The following is a 23378-nucleotide window of genomic DNA, read 5'->3' as shown; positions in this document are numbered from 1 at the left end:
ATGGTTTTGTTGACTTTTTTATAGTGCTTCCGCTCAATCTTAACATGCACAGTGAAATTTGGTCATTATCTGTAGATAACTGTGGCGACATTGTGCGTAATGTTCATTTCGCGGGTGTCAGCAGATTTAAAGGTAGAATCATCATTGTACATAATTGTATAATTTTGCATGGACCATTATAATTTTAATAATTGATTCATGCAGTATCTGCTTATGAATCTTACAGTATGAGAAGCTACAACAAGATAGCATCTAATGTGTATCTTATTAAACCTTAATATTACTTAAAAGGCTTGACATATCCCTATTAAAAATAAGTTATACATTCATATAAATAAGTAAGGCATACATATTAGACATTATACAACCAGATGGTGTTCATAACTGTTTGATGACAAGGAGAAGCAGCGTGTGTACCTTCAGTTTCCAATAAAATAAATTAAATATAGAAAAAAACATATTTGGGTCAGGTCTGGACTAATTAGGAAACTGAAAGGTGTAGACCTGGCAAATCACATGCAATAAGTATTGAACGATCCTCACAAAAATGTTATCGAATTCATTTAAGGGTCAGTTTAAGTTGTTGTTTAAGGGTTTGACAACACTTACACAAAGGTACATATACGTGTATCTTCTAAACGGTTTACTCTTGTATATACATGTCTATATTCCTCAACGTGCATCCGAAAAGTCATCAAAGCAAGGTAGAGCCAGTCGGAATCAAAAGATAATTTAGAATTCAGGAACACCCAAACATGCGATGATAAACTCGAACTGTTCGTTACTTTCCGTCAATATTCAGATAGCTCATGTCTAAGACTTTCAACAATCGTTTATCAAATCACTTACTGCTACTTACGATATGAAAAAGGGCCACTTGTTTATTCATATCCAAAGTTAATATGCAAAGAAATATAACTCCATAATTGATGATCATTGTTATTTGTGTCCTTGTGTTAGCGCTGACGACCTCATGATTTTTCTCAGGATATATTTCAGATGGTGGCACATAATTTCATGGGCAGTTACAATGAAACAACGGTGTAACAATTATGGAAATATCTGGAAAGAATCTTGCCAAATTAATTCATCCTACACGATCAAAGCATATATATTGATACAACAAAATCAGATAAAAAGGAATTTATCTTACATGTTTTTCGGTTGCTTCAAAATAGTGTACAGCACCACCCTGTTGACAACTCAAGTACATGTTTTGCGTCGAAGGTTTATCGGATCCTTGATGCAATATGGCGCATGTCATCGGGGGAGAATAGGTATCCGTCTAGATGTTACAGGTATTAAGTCGCAGCACCGAACGGCATGTGATTTATATCGACGATGGGTTCGCAAATATTTTTTGGAGAACTCCCGGCAATTGAGTCGCAGGACGGATCCATGTATATAACCATTATTAAGATATGTAATATGTCGCTGTGTGACATAACGAAGTACAAACACTTCCGTCGAAAGTATCTCTAACGGGATGCATGATTATTCATAATAAAGGGTACATGTTGTACTGCCTTGCGGTCAAGACAACGTTAATATACCAAATGATGTGTGACACATGTTTTGGGGGTAAAATGTAGAAACCATTTGCAATCAAGTCTAGATATAAATGAACGTTTGTTTACCAAATAATTTGTAGCGCATTTTGTTCATGAATAAACACGAATCTGTTAAAGCCGTAATGTTGTGGAGGCCCGATATGGATGAACGTTGTTTTGTGCATAATTAACATGTTCTTTGTTTATATGCATTATATATTATGTCTTTGTTAGCGTTGATTATGCTCAAATTTGTCAAACTAAACTTATTGTAAATATCATATCGAAATACATATTGTTTAAACCAACGTTTATATTAATAAATGATTTGTGCCATTTAGTCATGGATTATTTTTTCTCTGTTAAATCAGTACCGCGTTTAAGTATCACGATGAATGAACGTTTATATAACAAATGATGTCGAGCACATGCTGTTCCTAGCTAACTGCGATGTAGTTGTAAATAAAAGATGTCTATTAGCTATTAAATAAAATCAAAATCAAAATCCAACATTAATTAGCATGCATTTTATAATTGTCTTTACCTTGTACCTTATCTTGTTTTGTTTTTATAAACTGTTGTTTAGGTAGCCCCGCAAGGTGATGGTCCGTTCTGTCCTAACATCATATAGTATCGTACTGTAGTAATCAATTTACTATAGATGTATCACTATTTGAATTAAAAACAATGATTTTTATTAAATTTGTACTGTAATTCTTTGTTTTAATCGGAACATAAAGACAAAAATGAATCGTTCGTTAACATTTAAACATGACTCTGAATTTACATTAAATATCTCTCCAATTTCTTTTTTTTGCTCTGTATCTTAAAAGTTTTGCATTGCTGTCTGGTAACATTGCAACACTAGGCATATTGTTAAGGGAATATCACAAGACAAACTTCATCTCTATTTGATATAAGGGTACAATTTTGTGAATCAATGCGTATTCTTCATTTGCTTAATCTGTGTCTGCACGTGTTTGCTTTAAGGAGGTTAAAAATATTGTTGCATGTGCAGCAAGAAATATATTTGCCAAGATTATCCTTATGTTTGGTTAAGAAAGTGCAATTGTGAGTATTAGCGTACTGGTTATACCAAGGACAACTATATCTTATTTTGACTATTTGTTGGATAGTCAAGTAGAAAACCCCCAAGTCTAACAAGTATATCACTATCGTTCGGCTTTAACACCAGATGAGGAAGTTGCTTGAGTACACTGTTTAATTTTATGTTTCAGTTTGTTTTAATATACTTTCCTTTCTTAAAGATTAAAGTGAAAGTACTTAAGATATACTCTTAACTGTCATCATTATCCATAGAAATCATTGTCGTTCCCATTCCTCTGCTAAAGGGAAACTATCATATATAGACACAAACTGCAGTACCCTATACATCGATAACAAGGTCCATAAGCTAAGGAATCAAATACCAAAATATATATACTTTCTAGATAATAAACAAGCTTGAATGTTATAAATGAAATAAGCTCTAAAAATGTTAATAAATAACAAATTAAAAATGGCTAAAAAGGAGATAAAAAAGTTTCGATGAAGAGCAAGATTTGACAACATTGCAGCTAAAGTTGTCAACAAACATATAGGATCTGTCACGTGTCGGCACATAATTTATTCAACACACATAGGTCAGAAATTTATCAGAAAGCGAGCCTATGCTTTAAGCTGCACTCTCACTGATATACCATTTTTACTACTATTTATTTTTTTGTCTTGGAAAGAGCAAATATTTGCAATTATATCTGATACCAACGATTTAAGTTTGCTGACAAAAATCAGATCGTAGATTTTCATATTTTCGTTCGAAAATTAATGTTTTATGGCTTTAACCGTTACTAACGGTTGAAGAAAAATGCACAAAACATCATTTTTTAACTTTAATTTAAAAATCTTCGATCTATTTTTTTTTGTCAGCAGTCTTATATAACTGGTTTCCATGGATTATCACCTTCATCTCGTTCCAAGACAAAAAAAATATAAAAAAAGTTGTCAAAACGTTCAATCTGTGAGAGTTCAGCTTTTACAGTTAAAGTACACGCTCTTTTCCTCGACACATTTTGCGAATATTAATAAAACAACTGCACAAAGTCGTTATTCAGAGTCACTATATAACTTGCAAAGCCCATGGTAATAAGTTAAATATGAAATATTAGACGATCGTTTTATATAAACATCAATAGCAATACTAACATAACAGAGAATTGTTTTGTATTGCTCTAAGAGCTATATGCATGCTCAATATTTGCATAGTTACCAAACCTCAATGATAACATTCCTTCAATTTGCTTGCCGTGTCAAGTAAACTTTCATTCGGGCATATTTTACCTCATGTGATAGATCTAGTTCTTTTTAAATTAGAGCAAAATCCGTAAATAGCTTTATTCAACACTTAACGCTCATTCTTGGAAACATGGAACTAAGACGCTGCCACTACGAAAGCTTGAAGTAATTTTGCCGGAAACGTTATAGTAAATGTTTAATGAATGACTAAGTGAAACTTACCAAGAGTTTATGGGACACGTTTACCAACTGTTAAAGGGACTCGCGCATGTTTTTGGTACAGCACTTAGTTTTAGTTGAATGGTTCCAGCGTTGGATATCTTACTTTTAACACTACTATTGTAATGATTTGCAACACTTAATTTCGTCATACAAAAATGCATTTTAAAAAAGCATTTTGATGTATTTCGTCTGATAATTTTGATTTAAAGTAAAGTGTTCAACATAAAGCCATACAATATTTAATTACTGTACTTTTAAGAATAAATGTTTAAACAAGGACGTTAATTGTTAAGTCTCAAATTGAAAAGAACGATCTGAAATCCACATAAATTGAACATTTAAAATTCTGATGTAAAATAATTTAATGTGAAAAGTTAAAATGTCATCAAAATAACTTCTACATTCGGATCATTTTTCATGTGTCAAGGAAGATGTGGATTTGTGTAAAGAGGCCACACATATTAATTGTGATCAGGCTAATGATACGACCGCAGCTATAAATATAATAAGGGAGATAAAGGATGACATTAAGCGCATGAAGAAAAAAAAATGATAACAAATCGAAACAATTAATACCAATAAGGTAATAGGCAATAAAGAATTGGATCATTTGGAAATCAAACAAAAACAGAAAGTGGAAGATTCGAACAAAAGTTTCTGGCAGGAAACATGTACGACTAAATACAAAAACAAAGACGAAAGTTCACTGGGGAATGAGAGACCGAGTCAAGAAATGCAAATGGTATGCAATGATTTAAATTACATCATCTTTATGTGAATGCCATGCATCGTACGATAGCGTGATACATATTATATATTATGTATCCCATATTTATTTATTTGATTTTTTATTGTCCGAGGGTTAATTTTGTAAATATATTGCTTGCTTACTCCGTTTACTTTTATAATACAGTCTGCTTTAACATACTTTCCTTTCTTAAAGATGTGCCTATTGTGGTAGGAACTATTGTTGACTAACAGGGTGTAAAGAAAGGTACAATACTCACTCTGCCAGCAACTTATCATTTACACCTAATCATTTTCATTTGTTGTTGTTTTTTACTCGAAATATTCGGTTTCGTCAATTACAAACGTAGAACGTCGAGTGTCTGTGACTTGAAAAGTTCAATTTCCTACACTACTTACCAGAGCACACATGATAGACATAACGTTTATGACAACGAACATAACAAAACTATCAACATATAGTGACTTTGCAAACATTGGGTGATCGCCTATGCTGTGTCTGATTGAGTTTGTGTTCACGGTTATAATTTCATTTGTATTTCATACATGTAGCATATACATGAAGAGAGTAATTCTTTGTTTCGGTATTATTTCAATTTATTCTTATATCAAAGAAGCAACGATGAAGCAGATCTTTAGTAAAAAAGCGACATTTAAAACTCATATTATGTATATCCACTTATACGCATATATAAATATAACATCATTAAACATTAGACGTGTGTTTTCGGCGTCTGCATATTTTCCGCAATCGACAAATATTTCTGATGTTGCTGTATTCATTTTTTAGGTAGTATTTGCCTATTCAATTCAATTTAAAAAACAATAGATTTATCTTTAAGTTCACTTAAATTTGTACATGTATATCGATGTGTGTACGCATTTATCCAGACCTCTTTTTGATTAACAAAGTGATATTACATTATTTCTATAAATAAACAAATACATAGAACAACTTGAGAATAAATTTCATTTGTGGATTTTACTTATTGTCATATTCATTTATTTAATTACTTAATAATATTTCATAGTGGATTATAAGGAGCTCCTACTAGGTTTAAATGGTATGATTAAGTGTTCCAAGCCATACCATTGTTTGTTGGCCCGTATGTCCAAGTGTAGCTAATTGTCTCTTAATGCTATATAAGCGAAAGTTGTGACTAAATCTAACTGAAAGTACACTCTTACTCATCATCAAGACAAACCATTGTCTTTCCCATTCTTTGGTTAAAGGGAAACTCTCATAGACACTTAACTGCAGCATCCTATACATTAATGCGCAATGCCAATAAGCTATGAAATCAAATAACAAAATGTTTATAATTTCGAAGATTTCTAGGTAATGAACAAGCTTCAATTTTATCAATGAAAAAAGCTTTAAAAAATATGAACAAATAACAAAAAAACATGGATAAATTTGAGATAAAAAAAGTTTCGAACCAGAGCAAATATTGTCAACATTAGAGCTAAAGTTGATATCATACATAAAGGATCTATCACGTGTCATCAACTATTTTATGCAAAACACAGAATTCAGAAATATATCAGAAGGCGAGCCACAAACTTTTCCTCACACTTTATAAAAGTATTAGTATGTTTACTGTTCCTTCTGAGGTAGTGATGTTGGTCATGATATGGAATTTCTGTCTCTAGATGTCATGACGTTGACATACGATCAGCTTGCTGTAAATCTGATGCAAATATGTAAGGGAACACCTTATGTTTACATAACAACGTTGTATGTTAATGCGGTGTTTCTGTACCTATCGATCAAACATATAGGTATAATATATACTCTTCCATCATGCACGTAAAAACGTTAGTGTAGTTATACATTAAAACACTAAAAAAATCAAAAAAAAAAATCGATCGTTAAACAGTCCAATATCAAAAACGCAGGAATTCATATAAAGGTATAGCTTTTTGCGATTGAAGCAGAGATTGATACGGAGTAAGACCGGTAATTATCTGTTTAAACGTAATTTAATCACACCTTAACATGCCTTTAGCTTTTTAAACACTTTATTATCTTGTTATCCTCGTGATCTTGCTCATTATATATGTATTTATATTTTCAGTGATAAATGTATTCATATGACAAATATGATGTTTTATGATGATATGGTGTGCTTTTTTTAGAACACCCGCATTTGTTACACACGTTTCTATAAAATTTGGATAATCTGAATTTTGCCAAAATTAAGTAACCATTGTTACTATTGTATCTCTAGTTTTCTTTATGGCTCTCACTAGTCATTCTTAATTCGGTCGGTTAAATTTAAGTTATCGAAAGAAAAAGTCACATTGCACCTTTCACATAAGGTTAAAGCGTAACAGTTGAAGTATAAGTGTAGCGCAAGCAACAGCACTATGAAATTCATTAGCACTTATTATGGTATAATTAAGATATATCAACAAAATTGTTAGCTATATATGTTTATACACAAATCACGGTCCAAAGGGATTGAGGTTAAAACGTTTAGAAAAGCTAATTATATCCAGTTACCCAGCATGACCCCCTTATGTCTACAAATCAACAAAGATCATTTCTGTTGTGTCTATAACAACAACAGTACCAAAACAGCTTATTGTTGCCTTATCTGTCGTTTGACAGAAAATTTAAGCTGTTGCTTAATTCAAATGAACTTTTCTTCTTTAGATAATTACTCATACACGGTTAAAAATGGGCATACCTGGCCAAACATTTGGTAGCCAGCCGATATCCCTTCCTCGAGTATGAAACACTTCAAAAAGGCGGGTTGTGTATTGCATATTGACATGCACAGTAGGCGAGCCATGTATTAGTTAGCGGTGTTTTAGCGTGATAATTTGATATTGGTAATGATGATAAAGTATCAAACATGTTCGAATCGGTACGAAATATATACTGTTATAAAAACCTACCATAACTACACTCAGTTATATATCAGTTCTGGGAAATAATTGAATACCTGTCACACCAGTATGAACAATTAAACTCCGACAAAGTAAACTTCCCTGACAAGCTTAGTGTTTTAAAAACAACGGAAATGCGAAGGGAAATCAGGGGTGTGTGGTGTGTACTATTGATTAATTTCTCCGCTATACATCAAGACTATCGTGCATGTAAAATACATATTTTATTAAATGTGCCAGTTCACTTCAATATTTTCCATTATAATGTTTTGAATGAACCGTAGTGGATAATTTACTTCACAGATTATCATAAGGAGGTTAAATAAAGTGGGGTTTAACGATAAGTGTTGGTCTTATCTCTTAACCAAACTGTTAATGGTACTCAGTCTTTCCTCTAGTGGGACCATGAAAAACCCGGAGTTCAATATTCAACGTGTTCACTGAGTGATCTCTATGGATTGTAGTGATCCTTTACAACAAAACCAAGGTGGAACTCTGCCTTTAGCTCTGAATAAGAACCAGAAGTGACCGGGAAACGCATGTGCAGCGATTCATTGCCAGCTTAACAACTGTTTCAACGAATTAACGAATCGTCAATTATTGGTGGCATATACTTGACGTGTTCTCTGGTATATATTCCAGGCTGTGCTTTGCTTGTTTCATTCAATTTAGTTAACGAGTTTTTCTCAAATTGGTGGTCTATATGGGGTGGTAGGTGTGCCTCACGCCATTCAAACAGCTTTTTATAGATGGTACCCCGCCTCCTCCACGAGAATGTGCCACAGAAAGGATCGTGTGGCAATTTTTTACCGTCTCTGCGTGTTATTTAAGCTGAAGTGTGGTAAGTTGACGTGTCGTTCTGGGTGGTATTCTGAACCAGTTAAACTCGTTCAGCGAAAATTAATTCCCGTGATATAACTAAATAGTATAAGAAAACAATATGTCTAATACAAATATTTTTTTCAAATGGCAGATGGATCCCTCAATTTTCTAAAAGAGGTAATCATGTTTTTACCATTTTGTTAGCAAATTTGAGAGTAAAATTTATTCAGCATCTTACGTGGTAGAATAGAATACAGACTTCAGCGAAATATTACTCTAGTTGAGAAGCTCCTTCAAACGCTTCAACTTCACAATGGATTTGTGGATATCTGAAGTAGATACTTAATCGACAATTTCCTAAAGTTATGAAAACGGAAATACATCCAATTCTTTACTTTGAAACACTTGATTATGTTGTTAATCATACCGGATCCTGCTAGAAGCTGGTATGAGAATCGTACAGTTTCTAAGAACATCATAGAACAATCACAATGAAATTAAGCAATGTAAGGAAGTTTATGCGGAAGGTCTTCCATGTATTTGCGAAATTATAGAAAAAAACTTTTTATGAGATATTCGGTCGTATGTTGTCAAATCAATATATTTATAGCAAATGGGTCTAGATTAGGCATTACCAAAACATATACTGCTAAGTTATCTTTCGACATTATAGTTTCAAACTCATGAAATGTGTAAGCATTAAAGTAAGATGAATTCATCAGTTTATGTCCTCCGCCCGCTTCATTCTAGCATGTAGCAGACCCTGTCGTATCGATTGTATTTAGGATTGGTATTTTTAGCACCCCACCTACCTTCCACTAGTGAGTAAAACTCAAAATCATTAAAAATGCACTGATAACACAGAGCTTGATACATTTTTGATACGTCAGATTTTATTTTCAGTATTCAGTGATTAAAAATATAATGGTTCATACAGGAGAGAAAAAAAGCAATAAATTAACGAATTTATAGACTGTTTAATTGAAAACTTAAAGCGCTTTTTATTGCAATAAAACATCCGTTAATAATTCTGTATAGTTACGTCAAGAAACACAGGTCGTTAATATATTCGTTAGCGTCATACGTATACGCAACTGCTACGTCTGAGTCTCATGAAGGTCGGTTTTATGGTAAGTTTAATCCGATCAAATTGAAGTTTTAATTATTATTATTATTATTATTCATGTGTACAGTCGAAGTGGTCCAATAGATCTGACAGCGGATAAGCCCGCCTCTTTGAGTTTCTTATACACCTTTACTTTTTCCCAAACCTGTGTATCAATATTTTTTTTATTATGATAAAAAGAGTATACGCGGCACGCGGAATTTTTTTGAAATATTTTGTATGCAGATTCGAAATAAGTTTGATAGTATTTGTTGTACAGGATTCGGGTTGAAGAAAATCGAAACATTATGGTACGCCAGAGGGGATGGGGAACACATCACACACACAATTTAGATTATCAACATTAATGATAATGATAGATGGAAGCTTTATATGTCATAAACTAAACGTTATTATTTTTTTATATAATTTTATGTGCATGGAAAGCATTCTTTAATTATATCATAAAAATTGCAAATGGTTATATCATTCGAATATCCTGTTCACTATCTTATCCTTGACAAATATACATTGGTCCCTTTTGTCAATAGTTGTGACAATTGAAATACACATCGAAAACATATTCTACACAAGATATATGCAAATTAACACAAATCCTACGTGAAATCTTAACAAGTTAAGACAAAAGAAAATCTTCACCTGATGGGAACTCGTCACAGGTTAGATATTGTCGTGTTTTTTTATAAGAAGTACAGACATATTAAATTGTAAGAACACTCACTATAAACGATATACATATAATGGCAAAATGAAATGCAAGTTAATTTAAGAACATCCATCGCATATTATTGAAAAAATGGTAAAATTATTTACAGATAATCAAAATAGTCAATCGAAAGAATACGTTCACCCTGTAGAGCAACGGAATATCCAAATTAGAAACCGACTAAATTTTGTCATGGTGTTTTGTTCAAAATTCTCCAACGAAGCATCACGACAATATTTAACCGCTTCGAAGTTATGAATATATCATACAAAATATAACATTGCAAAACACGTACTTTTTAACGATACAGATATATAATAATACAAGGAAATGAAAATTAATTTCAGAGCACATATTGTGTATAAATAGACATACGAAAAACTATTTATCGATATACATCAAAGGTTTTCAATGAGTACTTTCACGAATTAAAATATCCAATTATGTAAGGTTTGATACTTGTATTAACCATATATGACCTAAACATCACTCTCTGCCAAACAGGTACCTCATCCGATTCCCCAACATTTGTTGTAATCAAAACAGAGGCGATTGTTATCCAGCACCTCATTTTTGTAATCATCAGTTGAATGTTCCTGTTCTTGTTTATTAGTTCTTCCACTTTGTCATCTTGAGGCGGTAGCTCATCTGTGGTCTGTTTGTTTATGTCCAGAGTGGACGTTTCTAATTCCAATATGTTGCCAACGCTTTGTGGTATCGTTTTGTCAATCCTTAGCTCTGAACTTGTAGCTTTCTCAAGGGAAACTTCTGGTCTTCCAGTAGGGAGGGAATGCATGGTCATTTTATACCTGAATTTCTGTTTCTTGAAAAGCATCCAGTATATCACTGCAGATACTGTAAACACCATTCCAATCGTCAATGAATCCGTAACTAAAGTAAACCAATACCAAAATGGGTATTTTTCAGTCAAAATTCCACTTTCGGTAACATCAAATGATACGTTGTTGACCGTTTTGTTGACTGGAATTGTACCAAGAAGAAAAAAGTATCTACTCGCTGTCATGAATGGATACACGTACACTCCCGTTACAACGATTACGAATGCCTTTATACTAAAGTGTTTTTCTAAAAAGTACTAGTCTATAGGTATCTATTGCTATGATCATAATAAGAAGCAAATAACCCATGTTAAATGCAAATGTAGTGACAAAATACAACTGAAATATCCAGATATACTGGAAAATTCAGTTCACTCAGACAAAACGCAATGCTGGCAAATTGAATTAGTGAGACCAAAAGATCATTTACATTTATCTGTATCATCAGATATGTTGACGTCGTCTTCATCCTCTTTAAGCGATGAAACGCAATTACCGCTGAGTTTCCAACTATACCAATTATAGCCACAACAGCGGTATAAACAAGTGCAGGAATATTTTCAGTTGCCCGTTCTCTATATGCGATATCCACTAGATCTTGCAAAACTGTCGTATTCATGTTGTTAATGTTCCAAAATCTGTTCAGTAAGGCTTAAACAAATCTGGATAACTCCAAATTAAACACGTGTTGTTCCAAATGGTATTTGTTTTAAGTTTCCACCACGCACTATTAAACCCTATTAACCCTTCTGACAAGAAATAGTTATGGACAAATTCAATGATGTACTCGACATTTCTGAATATATGTACTATACAATGTCATAAGGTCAGAACACAATTTCCGGCTTGTTGAATTACATAAGCATTTCTTCGAATTCAGTCCGTGCCAATTAAAAGATATATACTTATATTTATTTTTTAAATAATGAAGACAAAAAGTTTGATTCCAGAATAGGTAGACGTATTAATTTTCATTTCCGTTTTACATATGTGTGTATTAGCATTTAAAATTCAAGACTTATAATATCAAAGGAATATGTGGATAACGATGAATAATGTAATTCTAGATAGCATATGTACAGCGCTTAAAAATAATAATGCGAAAATGATTGGTTTCGTTTATTGTAACGATAGATTTCATGTTAGCAACCTGAAGTTCAAAATTCGCTATAAAAAAACTTCTTTATATAAATTGTGTCTTTTGAGAAAAACATCATATAAATGTCAAGTTTTGGACAAATTGATAAATTGGATAATATCATTAGTATTTGTATATGAACTGATATGGAACCGAATAAAACTTTTGTTTTTTACAAGATTAAATGAAATGAGATTACACTTTCCTAAATACGAGTAATGTTATGTTGATGTACAAACAACAACGATTGTTCAAACATATGCAATCGTTATTTAATATCAAATATAACTTTTGTGTGACAAAAATTGCTCTTTCATAATTCGTGTGTTTATGATCGACACCCAAGGGTTAATATCTAAACGATACCACAACAAAATATTTTTAATGTAGTTTTTAAAGTAGGTTACTTTACTTGTTAAGTCTACAGTGAAAATATAAAAAAAAACTTATGCAGTAAACATTGGACGAATTTATGATAGTTTTGATCAAACATGTCTGTGAAGTTCTTATAAAAAACTTTTTCAAATACATAATAACTATAAATAAATAATGCAACCTGAATATATCCGAATTAACAAAACGGTTGGCACCATAGTCTGTTTCGTTTATTGCAAATCGACTCTGTCCTTTTGTTGTGCAAATGGTATCGATTCAGGATTTGAATTATGTTATTTTTTAATTGTATTGCAATACATGATTAAAACAAATAAAGTTTTCAAAATGACATTAATTTTGTACGATGAAGTGATAGAGGATATTGTCATTGCTAAATCACACACACAAATTAGGACAATATCATTTTTAAAAATATCAGTTTTGGAATAAGACTTTTGGTTGAACAAGCCTAACACGTCTTGCATTAGTATTTGCATCAAACCATTTCATTAACGTTGTTTTATAAACTCCAGAATATAAACAAGCCCAGATGGCATTTCAACAGTCTACCGCAGAAATGTAGGTACATTACATACTACACAGTTTGTTCAATATATTTGTCATGACATAGAGGATATTTGTTTATTTCAATGTAAGATAGTATTTTATTTCATGAGTGTCATAGAAAAACATATTTTTATTTTTATTTTTTATGTTCACGAGTTTATTACAATACGATCTTACACTGAAATAAACAAATATCCTCTATGTCATGACAAATATATTGTACACACTGTGTTTCTTGTATGCTTATTTTCGGAGTTTCATTAGTTTTTTTTTTTTAATTTATTTCTTAATAACCTCCCTTTTAAAAAAAAAGGTATTGGTGATTTTTTTTTCACTCCAAATACCAATGCATTCAGCGATATCGATAATTTGTCAGCATAGTTAAATTAGATTAAGCTTGAATAATACGTCAGTGTTTACTTCTATAATATGAGTACAGTGGTTCTCACTGGCTCGCCCCTGAGCATACTTAAAGCACGGTCTGAAAACATTCTACTCCCTAAAACCCGTACCATTCAAACTAACATGTTATTTGGCGTAAGAAATTATAACTAAAAATGTATGCATTATTTATTTAGCGTACTGAGTTTGATGTTCATTAATACAAAAAGAACGGGTAAACTTTTTCGTTATAACAAAATATTAGACAGCCATATAATTTTTTATGCCAGATGCGTTTGTATTCGGTCAAGAACGCGATTGGTAATGAAGTTATGGAGCTTAGGTATATAAGTATATGTATGATTTATGTTGCTTCTTTGTGAATTCCGTTAGTTTCCTGTTAGTGATTTTCCGTCCCTTAATCCCATGACGTTGTTGACATACAACAAGCTTGCTATAAATAGTTTGCTTGTTTTATTATGCAATACATGTAAGGGACAAGACAAAGTTGTAATCAAGTTGTACTAGTCAATTAAATATCTAAACAAAGTGTAACCGACACTCTTCCATTCTGCAATGTTCATACGTGACGTTCCAAAATCTAAACAATGAGTGTACTTTTACATGAAAATAAAAAAAGAAACATGATAGATTCGTTTGTTTCACAGTCCAGTATTTAAAACGCAAGAAAACATATCCAGCATTTATGACTTGTGGTTAATACTGTGATTGGCATGGCGTTAAGGTCTTAACAATAATTGTTTACATTGACAGCGTTACTTGCAATAAGCTTTATTACAAACTTATTGTCATCATTTTGTATGATCTTAATTATCATTTCAATATTCTTATTTTCAGTTATACATGTACTTAAATGACGATGTAGTGATGACTTTGAAACAATAGATCGACCAAAAACAATAACTCAAATCGAACTTTCGCATTAAAGAACGTTTTGGTTTAACTCATTATATCTTGAACTTCTATGAACATAAGAAATGGCATCAAAGCAGATTCAGTGTGAAATGTGCCGTAAAGAAAATGCAGTTGGATATTGCAAAACTTGTGGAAACGTGGGTGAAACTTGTGTAGATATTCATAAGAGAGTAAAGGTGTTTCAAAAACATACTGTCATTATGCACGAGGCTGTTAAAATGCATGAGGATGGTACAGAAAATCCAAATGTCATATTGCGGGACATCACAGAAGAAAGATGTAAACAGCATCCGACAGAAAAAGCTATATTTCTTTGTAAAATTCATGATTCCACGATTTGTGGCCGATGTCTTCATTCGGGACATCGTCCTTGCGGAGAAGAAGTCGTTGACTTGTTGCATGAAGTAGTTAACATTGACTGCGAGAAAGTCAACACAATGAAGTCATTATTGATGGAAATAAAAGATGAGATTCTACTTTTGAAAAATGAAGCAGAACACAGTAAGGAGAATTACAAGGAAAACGCTGATAAATGTGTGCAAGAATGTATGGGATTTGAAAATAAAATTAAACAACGTGTAGATGAATTGACAAGTGGCATTAGAGACGGAATAACGAAGAAACATAACGAAAACTTGACCATTCATTCCCATATTACTAAACTGTGTGATGAGAAAACTAAGTGGTGTCGCGATTTAGAAAGTAAAATTGATAGTTTTGTTGACAAAAATATGGCTGGACACCTGTATCTAATGAACAGATATTTTGAGAAAGAGGTTTCGGATGCTAGATCCCACCTTAAAGAATTCAAACACAAACATACTTTCAAAGGGTTTGACTTCAAAGAAAACAAGGTCATACTAAAATGCGTGTTTGAAGATTTGGAGGAGGTTTGTGCACATCAAGAAGAAATTACTGGGAGCGACGATGGCAATGCCAATGATGTTGGCGCATCAACCACAAAAATAAACCAGGTATCGAGTGTGGTGTCGTTTGCTTAAGTGCTATAAACTGTAATATTTCTTACCGGCCACATGTCGCTTTTCATCCAAAATGCACGTTGACCATCAACAGCAGTTGTTCTTACTCTTGAATTATTAAGTTATATGCACATAATGTTTTATATATATATAACGTGCATCATTTTTAAAAGCCCATATACTGTTCTATATTTGAATGTTTGATTTTAGACTCGGCGGGAGCTCACTGTACTGTTGAGTCAAATCAAGCAAGACTTAGATCAGTCAGAAAAGGTTTGTAAAATTGTATCCCGCCTTTGTACTTTAACATGTGTTCTTAAACACACAATACATTAGATAGCTAAATACATGATTAATTTATTCTTAACATGTGATAGGGGGCATTATATCAACGCATGTTTTCTATCGCATTTCGAAGTGTGTCTCATTATATACTTTGTTTTAAATCTACATTGGTATTTGTCAAATTGTGTAAAGTTTTTTTGTTTTGTTTTTTGGCTATTGCATAGCACACGAATACTAATGTTCAAATCATTTAGGCCGCTTAACTGAAATATGATTAAATCATATTAATGCGTTTACCTTTTTAAATACTACCTAATCGGATTTTAAAATTAAAGAAATATTCTGGAAAAGCTTAGAAAAACATTTCGATAAAAGACTGGTTATAATGATTGTATGAGCGTCATTCCGCATTTTTTTTCTCAATTTTTTGCTAATTACTTTATCTCAATTATATTATGCTTGTCGACATGTTTATCTACTTAGGAAGAATTTTTATGATCTTACTCACAAATGATGCTTGTATTGACCATATGTTTAATAGATTAATATTTGTTGAAAATGTTGAACCATTTTTTGGTAAAAGAGATTGCATATAAATTGACACGTGCAATTCGAAATAAATTTTGAATAAATCCCTCTTTAAGAATTGGCATTTCCATGTCTTGTGATCTTATTTAAGCATAACTTCTAGCTGAATTATGTTGCCATGCAAACAAACCTTATTAACTCTAATTCGTACGAGTTAAAGAAAATGTTATCCATTTGATGAAAAAAAGAACAACAAAATGCTTTTTGAGAACACTGAACTTTGAGGTGGTATTTGCAGTAGTTTTGAATATTCATTGAATGATCAAATTGATACAGCTTTTATATTTTAAAAAACTGATAACTTTTGTTTGGTCAGGTTATGTAACAATTATTTTGGTTGCAAGTAACCCCTAATATACTCTAACAAAAATATATAATAGCTGGTCGTTTTGCTCTTTGTCTATTAACCTCAATTTAATGAATATTAATCAGAAAGGCCCAGAAGCCAAAAATGGAGCACAATCCTTGGCTCTACTTGGCACGAAGCGAGAGACACATTGCGTACTAGCAAGGGTCCTATTGAAATACACAACGCCTAGGTCTTAATAAGCGAGAAATACATAACGTACAAACAAGGGTCCGGTTAAAAGGTACAATATCTTGGCCTTCCATACACTAAGCGAGAGACAAATAACGTACAAACAAGGGCCCTGTTAAAAGGCACAATACATAGGCCTACCATAAACTAAGCAAGAGACAAATAGCGTACAAACAAGGGTTCTGTTAAAAGGCATAACACATAGGCCTACCATACACAAAGCGAGAGACACATAACGTACAAACAAAGGCCCTGTAAAAGGCACAATACCTAGGCCTACCATACACTAAGCGAGAGACACATAACGTACAAACAAGGACCCTGTTAAAAGGCACAATACCCAGGCCTACCATACACTAAGCGAGAGACAAATAACGTACAAACAAGGACCCTGTTAAAAGGCACAATACATAGGCCTTCCATACACTAAGCGGGAGACACATAACGTACAAACAAGGGCCATGTTAAAATGCACAATACCTAGGCCTTCCATACACTAAGCGAGAGATAAATAGCGTACAAACAAGGGCCATGTTAAAAGGCTCAATACCTAGGCCTACCATACACTAAGCGAGAGACACATAACGTACAGACAAGGACCCTGTTAAAAGGCACAATACCTAGGCCTACCATACACTAAGCGAGAGACAAATAGCGTACAAACAAGGGCCCTGTTAAAAGGCACAATACCTAGGCCTACCATACACTAAGCGAGAGACACATAACGTACAAACAAGGACCCTGTTAAAAGGCACAATACATAGGCCTTCTATACACTAATCGAGAGACACATAACGTACAAACAAGGGCCATGTTAAAAGGCACAATACCTAGGCCTTCCTTACACTAAGCGAGAGACAAATAGCGTACAAACAAGGGTCCTGTTAAAAGGCACAATACCTAGGCCTACCATACACTAAGCGAGAGACACATAACGTACAAACAAGGGCCCTGTTAAAAGGCACAATACCTAGGCCTACCATACACTAAGCGAGAGACACATAACGTACAAACAAGGGCCCTGTTAAAAGTCACAATACCTAGGCCTACCATACACTAATCGAGAGACACATAACGTACAAACAAGGGCCATGTTAAAAGGCACAATACCTGGGCCTTCCATACACTAAGCGAGAGACAAATAGCGTACAAACAAGGGCCATGTTAAAAGGCACAATACCTAGGCCTTCCATACACTACGCGAGAGACACATAACGTACAAACAAGGGCCCTGTTAAAAGGCACAATACCTAGGTCTACCATACACTAAGCGAGAGACACATAACGTACAAACAAGGGCCCTGTTAAAAGGCACAATACCTAGGTCTACCATACACTAAGCGAGAGACACATAACGTACAAACAAGGGTCCTGTTAAAAGGCACACTACCTAGGCCTACCATTCACTAAGCGAGAGACACATAACGTACAAACAAGGGCCCTGTTAAAAGTCACAATACCTAGGCCTACCATACACTAAGCGAGAGACACATAACGTACAAAAAAGGGTCCTGTTAAAAGGCACAATACCTAGGCCTACCATGCACTAAGCGAGAGACACATAACGTACGCACAAGGGCCCCGTTGAAAGGCACAATACCTAGGCCTACCATGCACTAAGCGAGAGACATATAACGTACAAACAAGGGTCCTGTTAAAAGGCACAATACCTAGGCCTACCATGCACTAAGCGAGAGACACATAACGTACAAACAAGGGTCCTGTTAAAAGGCACAACACCTAGGCCTACCATGCACTAAGCGAGAGACACATAACGTACACACAAGGGCCCTGTTAAAAGTCACAATACCTAGGCCTACCATACACTAAGCGAGAAATACATATCGTACAAACAATGGCCCTGTTAAAAATATCAATACCTAGGCCTTCCATACACTACGTCATAGACAAATTACGTACACACAAGGGCCCTGTTAAAAGTCACAATACCTAGGCCTACCATACACTAAGCGAGAGACATAACTTATACACAAGGCCCTTGTTAAAAGTCAAAACGCCAAGGCCTGCAATATACTAAGTAAAAGACGAATAAAATACAAATGAAGGCCCTGCAAAATCATGAGGCCTAACATACACTTAGCAACAGCTTCACAAAATATTAATAAAATAAATGTATAAAGGCACAGTGCTAAGGCTTACCATTTATTAAGCGAGTGACACATATCGTACAAACCACAGTTTAACATTTACATTAAACACTTTTCATCAATACAATATGGGATAATCGCCTTAGAACGGTCGGAGAGTCACAAGTTCAGGCATAAAAAAAGAAAAGCACACACTTGAGAGTCATTGGTCGTTCGAATGCGGTATTAGATCATTGTTCAATAGAAAGTATGATAAAGTATTATCAATTGTTGCACATATTATAATTTGTGGAATATTTATTTGATGTACACGTGTGTGGAATCGTATGTCGCCATTTAATCGAGCATGTAGATAATTTGTTTGATATATGATAACAATCGTTTGGTAATGTAGCTAATAATTGCTTTAACAAAGGATTTCGTTCTAAGTTTATTTAAATATACAAAACATTGCTTTCCTATATTAACCTTCATATTCAACATACCGATTATAACTGATTGTGTGACGAAAATTATATGCTTAGTAAAACTCATTTACATTCTATGAGCTGCTGCATTGCCCACCAATGTATTTAATACTTTTTGATGAAAGAAAATAATATTTTGTGAGAGCATACATGTATACATACTTTTGCTTACCCGCTGGATTTGTCGTTGTCATTGTGCAGATTGTATTTTATGTTTCTTATCTACAAATATAAGACACGCTAGTAGAACCATAGTAGATAGTTAAAAATTTAACTTCAACCTGGTTGGTATTGTGCTACTTTTTGACTAAAACTAAGGAAATGTCATTTTGGCCACCTGATTGGACTCTTGTTAAAACTGTAAAATTGGATTTTGAATAACGGGCGGTCAATTGTGTTCACATCTTAGTTTTGTCGTGAACCTGGCCCCGTGTATTAAGCTTTAATTGTATACAAAACAATAGTTATCATGATCCATATCTCACGTCATATGTGTCAATGCCTGTAAAAAGGGATACAAAGGTGCAAAAATGACATTTGCTCTTTTTGGTAGTTATTTATAGAGTACATCGTTAGAAACAATTTGGTGAAAATTTGAGGTCAAAATCTTAAGTACTTTTATAGTTATGACAATTTAAAGAAGCACAGGAGTCGATCAATTTATCGATGAAAGTGTCAAAAAGTGGCATATTTTTTAGATAAAGAAATGAAACAACACATGTTTTTGTATGTCTTTATATAATTTGTAGTTATATATCTTACACAAAATAACATATTATTGAACTGGTGACAAAATTCTTGTAAAATAATGATTGAAGTTTTACATGGCAATCAAAATTTTACCATGACAACACAATACGATGCAATTCAATATTAAAAGTAAAAGGGATCACACACGCCGCTCTTAAAAAGTACTCAAATAATCTAAGCATTGGTTATTACAAATTATATATATATATTTTTTTTTTTATTCAAAATGTTTAAGACTTTTGTTGCTAAGGTGATTTAAGTCCAAGGGGGGTCAGTGTACAAAATCTATTCTATTATCGAAATATGAAGAAAATGTAAATCCATAAATAGGTATTTTCATGTATCTATGCATTTTGTAGCTATGCTTATTATACACATTATAATTTCACTAATGGACAATCCTGTAATAAAAAACAATAAATGTAACAAATATACACAGAAACATTGCCATGGCAACAAAAATACAAAGTAGTGTATTTATTGTCTCTGTACATGTGTTTGAATCATTATCTCTTAAAATATTATAAGTTTACATAATGCAATATTGTATTTATATATATAAAACATATTACTACACTAAGAAACAAGTTGTAACCATGGCAACCTCAAGTATCAATTTTTCAATACATTACATGTACAAATCAATTCTAGAAGAAAACTTAATGACAATAAAAATTGATGATATTAGCATAAAAAAATATCACTGCATCATTTGTTAATTGTCAATGTTACTGTAATTTGATGAAAAAAGGATATTAGGGTTCTAGCAAGAGATATGGAAGGTTTCTACACCCTGTTCTTTTTTGGAAGCACCCGTCATGAAGAGTAAGATTGGCAACCTCCTGCCTTCATAGAATTAAAAGCTTAAGACAGTCAAATATTGATTTTGTTTTGATAACAACTTTATATTCACAAGATTATAAATACACACAGGCTTTAAATATTTGGCACTTAAAACCTAATAGTACTTCAATAAAACATTATACACTATTCCTAACATTTTCTGTAACATTCAAAATGTTAAAATTATTCACAGATAAATGAAGGGTGTCCTATTGAAACATGGAAACCTGTCTCTTTTCTGTAGCTCCCTGTCTTTCTTTAACCTGGCTAAACCCCTAAGAGGTTTGTATATATAGTTAAAGTAAATATCAGCTTCTAATTCCTGCAGATTTCTTATACTGAGAAATAATGTTATTACTTATTTCTGAATGACAAACACTTGTCCAAACAAACAGCTCTAAAAAGTTAATTAACAGGTTGTACAGTTTGTTCAATGCTTTGGTTGAGACTGTCTATGGCACACTGTCTTTTTCAATGTCTAATCTGCTGTATTCTCTGATCTTGTCATGTTAATACCACTGCCATTCAAGATCCATCCCCTTGATGAAGAATTCGGAAAGGAGTTCAGGGTACACAACTGCTCTGGTTTTCATCAGGAAAACTAAACCATCACCGATGGAGCAAACCTGCACCGCACAAAGCCAGGCCTGTTTGCTGAAAGTATGGATTGATAGAAATTATGTCTAGATCAGTCATATTTTGACATCACAAAAACACACAAAAAACAAGCTTATATAAAGATCAAGATATCATGCCAGTGTTTTGACAATGTCAGGAGTTACTTGGCTAGTTTAAACAGCTTTTATTTTTGTTTAACATTGTTGAAAATTTGAAATGTAATATAGAAATAACATACTTATGAAAATTTACATATACATTCTTCCTCTGGCAACAGGTATGCAAAGATGTATTTTATCAATTTCAACAGTTATTGAGTTATGGTCAAGGTTATTTTGTTCATGTAACTGACACCAATTAAAAGGCTAACGCTGAGGCGAATACTCTTAAAAATCTAGGGCTCAATTCTGTTAGGTAAGTATTTTCAAAATGAAAGTACTCTACTTTAGGGTTTAATGTGAACATTTTATTAACTACCTGCTAAGACCAAAGTGCCAATTTCGGCTTTTTATCTCCAAGCCATGGTACTTGAAGAAGTGATCATCATGCTCACAACAGTGTCTGCTCCCTTTCAATTCAGTCTCATCGAAGAAATAAACTGCTTGTTGTCCTGCAATATTTGATACACATCTTTATTTTATACATGCTATTTTGTTTATCTAAAATATTGCATGATTTCAAAATAAAATATGAAAACCAGTTAATTATTCGGTATTACACAATATGTCTTCTGATTACGTATAACAAGGTTGTCATATGTGTAACCAAAAATCTTCTCCTTGCTTGGAATAAGCTGTCAATTAACAACCGTTTATTAATTTGTGAACTTAAGTTATAAATAACTAAAATGTACCCGAGTGCTCTGCACATACTCCAAACTACGATGACACCGCATTTCCATCAAGTTTTGAACACTATTGGACCAATCGGTTAGGCATGATTAGGGAAGAAGACTGGCAGGCAATGTCCCAACTGTAATGGAGGGGGCCGGGCAGGTAACATGGATACTGTCCTGAAATAAGATAGCAATATGATGTTATGTAGTGCACTGTGATCTCTTGTCAATTCATTATTGTTGTTATCAAAACTCATAAACAGATTTCAATTATCTACAATGTTATCGTGGACAGATTGAGTTTTTCAAGTAAATGAAGGTCATTCATAAGTTACACAAATCCTTATTAAAATGTCATCAGTGTCGTTGACATGTACATCGGGAACACTTTACTCCCATGACTACAAAAACATATGACTCGGTATGATGAGAAATTTATATTATTATACAAGTTCATTCATTATTATGGACAATGTGGTATTGAAATTAAATAAAACCGCCAGTTCAAGCCATTTGTTTACTTCCTGGTTTATGACAATTGACGAATATTTTCGCCTTTTTCTATATCATTTTAACATTCTTGAATGAGTTCATTGTGTAGGTAAATCCAATAGATTGATAACATATTCTTCAAACACTACACTTACTTTTTAAAGCTGAAATTTTCGTCCAACACTGTGGACATCATCAGAGCAACTGGCCTGACTATCGCTCACTCGCAGCTCTGACACTCGGGACTTCCCGCCGAATTTCCGTAATCCGGCGAA

At 33.2% G+C, this 23378-nt stretch overlaps 1 protein-coding gene and 1 long non-coding RNA gene across 2 annotated transcripts; one reads left to right on the top strand and one right to left on the bottom strand.

The window, feature by feature from the left end:
* Positions 1–4367: 4367 nt before the first annotated feature.
* On the top strand, positions 4368–16362 carry LOC128246857 (uncharacterized). Its single transcript, XM_052965351.1, has 3 exons — positions 4368–4809; positions 14522–15573; positions 15790–16362. Exons 2-3 carry the CDS (start codon positions 14662–14664, stop codon positions 15913–15915), a joined length of 1038 nt encoding a protein of 345 aa, XP_052821311.1. The 5' UTR covers positions 4368–4809; positions 14522–14661; the 3' UTR covers positions 15916–16362.
* A 4175-nt stretch (positions 16363–20537) lies between these two features.
* On the bottom strand, positions 20538–23084 carry LOC128246861 (uncharacterized). The gene is made up of 3 exons (XR_008263385.1): positions 22630–23084; positions 22254–22386; positions 20538–21812 (listed from the first exon to the last, which is right to left on the bottom strand). It is a non-coding gene; the product is annotated as an uncharacterized LOC128246861 (long non-coding RNA).
* Between the last annotated feature and the right edge of the window lie 294 nt (positions 23085–23378).

The sequence above is a fragment of the Mya arenaria genome, chromosome 9 (genome assembly GCF_026914265.1).
Source record: "Mya arenaria isolate MELC-2E11 chromosome 9, ASM2691426v1".
Taxonomy (NCBI): Eukaryota; Metazoa; Mollusca; class Bivalvia; order Myida; family Myidae; genus Mya; species Mya arenaria.
The sequence above is the reverse complement of the archived record's forward strand: the minus strand, read 5'-3'. Positions and strand labels throughout refer to the sequence as shown.

Excerpts from the sequence above, each read along its gene's own strand:
- LOC128246857 (XM_052965351.1), top strand. The coding sequence starts at position 14,662 with ATGGCATCAAAGCAGATTCAGTGTGAAATGTGCCGTAAAGAAAATGCA. Across the intron at positions 15,574-15,789 it reads CAACCACAAAAATAAACCAG|ACTCGGCGGGAGCTCACTGT; the intron begins GTATCGAGTGTG and ends GTTTGATTTTAG.